At 37.8% G+C, this 6,000-nt stretch overlaps 1 protein-coding gene across 2 annotated transcripts in view; it reads left to right on the top strand.

Annotated features, from left to right (window-relative positions):
* Positions 1 to 6,000, top strand: part of Ahrr (aryl-hydrocarbon receptor repressor) — an 80,002-nt gene that overhangs the window by 57,253 nt on the left and 16,749 nt on the right. For both annotated transcript variants that reach the window (XM_021180984.1, XM_021180983.1), the window contains one exon: positions 5,838 to 5,927. In XM_021180984.1, coding sequence (XP_021036643.1) covers positions 5,838 to 5,927 — 90 coding nt within the window. The remainder of the gene's footprint in view (positions 1 to 5,837; positions 5,928 to 6,000) is intronic.

Raw genomic sequence — 6,000 nt, 5'->3', positions numbered from 1 at the left:
GTATGGGGGACTTTTGGGATAGCATTGAAAATGTAAACGAGGAAAATACCTAATAAAAAAATAAATTTAAAAAAAAAAAGGAAAGAAATGCTTCAGTCGGTAAGAATGCTTGCTGTGAAAACAAGCAAGCCCAAGTTCAAATCCTTAGCACCCATGTAAAAGCTGTGCATGGCATGTGCGCTTTCAACATCGCCCCCCCCCCCAATACTGAGAATGTGGAGCTAGTCAGATACTGGAAGTTTTCTGTCTGGTTACCCTAGTCAAAATGTTGAGCTTTAGCTTCAAATCTCACATCCAACGTTCTTCTCTGGCCTCCACACGTGTTCTCTGTCTTTGTCTCTGATATACTATCTGAATAAAGTGACTATGGTAATAGTAAGAAAGAGATTCTCCATGTAATTGAGGAATGCACATATCGTGCACAGATTTTGTTGTTGTTGTTTGTTGTTTATTTTTGTTTTTGTTTTGTAAGAAAATGTTGAAAAACCTTCAAGAAACAGTTCAGCCATGCCAGGCAAGAAGTATGAGAAGCCAGCCAGCTTGTTTTATTTTTATTTTTTTATTATCTATAAAGAATTCTCAGATATTTTTCTTTAGATCTGTGCTATAGTATGTTAATGGAGTTACCAATATCAAGCCAATCTTACATTCCTAAAGCAAATATACTCAGGTTATCAGGCTTGGTGCCAAAGGACTTTAGCTGTGGAGCATCTTGCCAGTACTTGTTATCTTTAATCTTTTTGAGACAGAGTCTCACTATGTGGTCTGTGGAACTCACTATTCAGACCAGACCACTATGATGTCTGAAACTGAAACCTTGAACTATACTTGTCTCTGCCTCCTAAGTGATAGGAATTAAAGGTGTGGGCTACCATGCCTTAAACATTTAATCTTTTAAATCATAACTACTAAGATGATAAAATGACATCACTCTGGTTTGATTTGCATTTCCTCAATATCAGTGATGCTGTGCACTTTCTGTAAACCTGTTGGCCATTAGCTCGTATATTTTCTTTCCACAAATGTCTATTAGATCCTTTGCCTATGTTTAAATCAGATTATTTTTCTTTCCACTATTGCATTGTGTAAGTTCTTTATATATTATAGATATTAATCCTTTGTCAAAATGTAGTTAGTCTGCAGAGATTTCTCCTGTGTGTCTTCTGCCTCTGTTGAGATTTTGCTGTGTAGAAGCTTCATGGTTTGATAGAATTCCACCTTATTTATTTATTTATTTATTTATTTATTTATTTATTTATTTATTCATTTATTGCCTGTACTTTCTGGGTCTGATCAAAAAGTCTACAGTGAGCCAGGCGGTGGTGGCGCACACCTTTAATCCCAGCACTTGGGAGGCAGAGGCAGGCAGATTTCTGGGTTCGAGGCCAGCCTGGTCTACAGAGTGAGTTCCAGGACAGCCAGGGCTACACAGAGAAACCCTGCCTCAAAACAAACAAACAAACAAACAAACAAACAAACAAACAAACAAAAAGACTACAGTGATGCCTGGACCTATTCTGTCATTACAAGAAAACCTCGTTTTTCTAAAGGAAGCAAACAGACCTTTTAAAACAAAAAGATTGTGGTTGTGGTATATTCCATATTGTTACATCATGTTAAATGTCCGTTTTAATAAAGCAGGAAATGATTAAGTGTAGAAAGTACCAGGAGTGGATTCCTGGGCCCTATGGAGGATGTGTGTTTGATTCCACAGGAACTGACAAACAAAAAGTGGGTACTGTGGTAGTTAGATTTTTTTCTATCACTTTTGTTAAGTTATATATTTCAAAATATAACCTGTTTTATTACATATTTAATTTTCTAAATTTCACACTTAATATCTACCTATAATCTCTTTAAAAACTGTAAGATTTGTAAATTTCTGACTTTTGAAACTTGCATTTTCCTTGAAGAATCTTGTTGGAGATTTTCACTCAACATAAAAATTGTAAAAAAAAAATGCAATTTTCATATTGTAGGTGACCTCTGTCATTTGCCATAAGCCATTTTCTTTTCATCTATTCTCATTCATTCATTCATTCATTCATTCACTCATTCATTTACTTTACATCCCCACTGCAACTTCCACTCCCTCCCCACCTCACCTCCTCTCACTCCCCTCCATTTCTCTTCAAAGAAGGGAAGGCCTCCCCTAGATATCAACCCATCTTGGCATATCAATTCGCAGTAGGACTAGGTACATCTCCTGTTGAAGCTAAACAAGGGGACTGGGATTCAAAAGCGGGCAACAGAGTCAGAGATAGTCCCTGCTTACGCTGTTAGGGATCCCATATGAAAACCAAGCTGCACATCTGTTACTATGTGTCAGAGGACTACATCTGTCCTATGTGTGCTCTCTGGTTAGTTGTTCAGTCTCTGTGAGCCCCTGTGGGTCCAGGTTAATTGTTTCTGTAGGTTTTCTTGTAATAGCCTTGACCTCTTTGGCTCCTTCAATTCTTTTCACCCCCTTCCACAAGATTCCCTGAGTTCTTTCTAACTAATGTTTGTCTCTGGGACTCTGCATCAGAGTCCATCAGTTGCTGGGTGAAGCCTCTCAGATGGCAGTTATGCTCCAGTCTGCAAGTACAGCATAATATCATTAATAGCGTCAGGGGTGGACTCTCTCTCATGGCATGGGTATCAAGTTGAGCCAGTCATTGGTTGGCCATTCCCTCAATTTTTGTTAAGATCAACAATAAGTGGGATCACACAAAACTGAAAAGCTTCTGTAAGGCAAAGTATACCATCAACAGAACAAAATAGCAGCCTCCAGAATGGGAAAAGAGCTTCACCAACGCTACATCAGACAGAGGACTGATATGCAAAATATATAAAGAACTCAAGAAGTTCTTTAACCCAACTAAAAATTGGAGTACAGAGCTAAACAGAGAATTCTCAACAGAAGAATCTCTAATGACTGAGAAACACTTAAAGAAATGTTCAACATCCTCAGTCATCAGAGAAATGCAAATCAAAACAATTCTGAGATTTTTATCTTACACTTATCAGAATGGTTAATATAAAAAACTTAATTGACATCTCATGCTAGTGAGGATGTGGAGCAAGGGGAACACTCCTTTGCTGGTGGGAGTGCAAACTTGTAAGCCATTTTGGAAATCAATTTGTCAGTTTCTAAAAAAAAAAAAAAACTGGGAATAGTTCTACTTCAAGACCCAGCTATACCACTTCTGGGCATATACCCAAAAGATGCTCCCACAAGGACACTTGCTCAACTATGTTCATAGCAGCTTTATTCATAATAGTTAGAAACTGGAAATGACATAGATATCCATCAACTGAAGAATGGATAAAGAAAATGTGGTACATTTGCACAATGGACTATTACTAAGCTATTAAAAATAAGGACATCATGAAATTTGAAGGCAACTGGATGGAACTAGAAAATATCATCCTGAGTGAAGTAACACAGACTCAGAAAGACAAACATATGGACTCACTTATAAGTGAATATTATGCATAAAGTACAGGATAAACTTTCCACAATCCACAGACTCAAAGAAGCTAAGTAAAAAGGAGGGCCCAAAAGAGGATGTTTGAATCTCACGGAGAAGGGGAAATAAAATAGATATTGGGGTTGGGAGGAGAGAGGGAGCTGGATGAGAGAGGGGGTGGAGAGGGGTCAAGTTGAGGAGGATGAAGGGAGAGAAAACTGGACTCCTGAGGGGAAGGAGAATCTCTGGGAGGAGCTAGAAGCCTAGGACAGTGGAAACTCCCAGGAATCTATGAGGTTGATCCCAGCTACCACTCCTAGCAATAGGAGATATAGACCCTGAAATGGCCACCTCCTGTAACCAGGAAAGATTTCCAGTGGAGGAATGGGGACACCAACCCAGCCAAAAAACCTGATCCACAATTTTTTCTGCCTAAAAGCTAGACAGGGATAAGAGGGCCATAAAACATTCCACTGATTCCACTTACTTTTATTTCTTCTTCCTTCTGCTCCCATGAGATACAGTTAGCTTCTCTTCAGTTTTTGAAGTGTGCTTATCTCTTCTTTCTTTTGTAATAAACATTTCAGATTCCCAGGATTCATTGCTGATATTTCTGCAATTACATGCTTTGAGGCTCACCACATCTATTAACATGTATAAACACTCACAGAGAGATTGGTACATGACGTGCATAGGTCATTTGCCAAACAGTCTATCAGTAAATTCATGGAATGTTTTTAATCTTACTAATAATCAAATAAATAAAAACTATGAAACCAAAATTTAATTTATCACCTAATGAACTGACTTGAAAAACGTGGGGAGTACCTACAATATTAAAAATTAAAGGAAATGTGTTACAATGAGATGATCTCCAATTATCTGTGTTTCAAAGCTATACACTGAAACATTTATGAATAACACTGTCTAGGTGATTGAACACAGTCTTCAGATTCTGCACTGCCCAGGTTGGTACAGACTATTTGGATCTCACAGGGTGAGGTGAGATTAAGATATTCTACATATTGTGCTTGATGCTCATGAGATAGCCCCCACACTATCTTTTTCATGATGACAGAGATAAATAGGTTGATACAGACAACAAGTTTATAAATATAAAATAGACAGATAACAGATGAAAGATATGTTGGGAAAATGATAGGCAGGCAGGTAGGTAGATAGTTGATGGATGGATGGGTGGGTAGATGACAGACACACAAATACTCACTGGTGGTGACAGTAAGTGACTCTGAGTATACTGGATACCTTTGTTAGGGATATTTCTGAGAACTACTGTGGCAGAACATAGGTTTGCTTTTCAAACAAAAAGAGCCCAACTCAAACACAACACAGCCATATACTTGGAAGCGCCCACAATTGTGGATATAACTGAGATTGAATTATAAACAAGGTAAGATAGAATTATGCATCCATAAACATATTATAAAAAATTCAAAACTTGAGTACAATAAAAGCCATTGAATTGATAAGTGTTAAAATTTAGTCCTTTGTGTCTAGCAATCCCCAAATATGCCCAAGTTGGATGAATGCTACAGCCAACCAGAATTTAAAGGAATATATTGCTCTTGTCCTCAATAAGTAGGTCAAAATGATGGGAAATGGACCAGGTTGGGTTTTTTTTTCCGCTAGACACCAAAATTAGGAGAGAATATGGACACAAATTTTTTTACAAAAGTTGGAAAAATTCCAAAATAGTATACAGAAGATGGGACAATGAAGGAGACGGTCCCCATTTTTGCTTTCTCTTGTAATGATGCCTCGTTATGTCATCCTGATGCTGTTTGTATTTCATTTAATGTACATTCTATATCCCCTGGAAAGAGATCTGCGTTTTCAGCCTCACAAACCATGGGTAACCTCCTCTGTCTCCTCTTAGTGGGGACTTATTACAAAAAGGAGATAAAAAGTTCTTCTACATGATAACCGCCAGTTGTGCCAGCACCATTTGTTGAAAATGCTGTCTTTTTTCCACTGGATGGTTTTAGCACATTTGATCAAGTGACCATAAGTGTGTGGGTTCATTTCTGGGTCTTCAGTTCTATTCCATTGATCTACCTGTCTGTCGCTGTACCAGTACCATGCAGTTTTTATCACAATTGCTCTGTAGTACAGCTTGAGGTCAGTCATGGTGATTCCACCAGAGGTTCTTTTATTGTTGAGAATAGTTTTTGCTATCTTAGGTTTTTGTTATTCCAGATGAATTTGCAAATTGCCCTTTCTAACTCTGTGAAAGTTGAAGAGAACATTTCTAGAGGTCATACAAAATAGAAAGGATGTTGGGAAATTATACAGAATTAATCACCTCTTGTTCTTTTCACTTTGGGTGAGTCAACTTGACTTTATTTGATGTTTTTTGTCTCTTAGTCTCTCAATGGCTTCGCTCTGGTGGTGAGTGCCGAAGGGATGATCTTTTATGCATCAGCAACAATTGTGGACTATCTGGGCTTTCATCAGGTAAATTAAGCCAAGATATCCTTTTGGTATATTAAATGTATACCAATTTCAAGTACATACAAATTTTCAATGT

Source organism: Mus caroli, chromosome 13 (genome assembly GCF_900094665.2).
Source record: "Mus caroli chromosome 13, CAROLI_EIJ_v1.1, whole genome shotgun sequence".
In the NCBI taxonomy this organism is placed as follows: Eukaryota; Metazoa; Chordata; class Mammalia; order Rodentia; family Muridae; genus Mus; species Mus caroli.
This window is presented reverse-complemented; position numbering and strand designations above follow the sequence as displayed.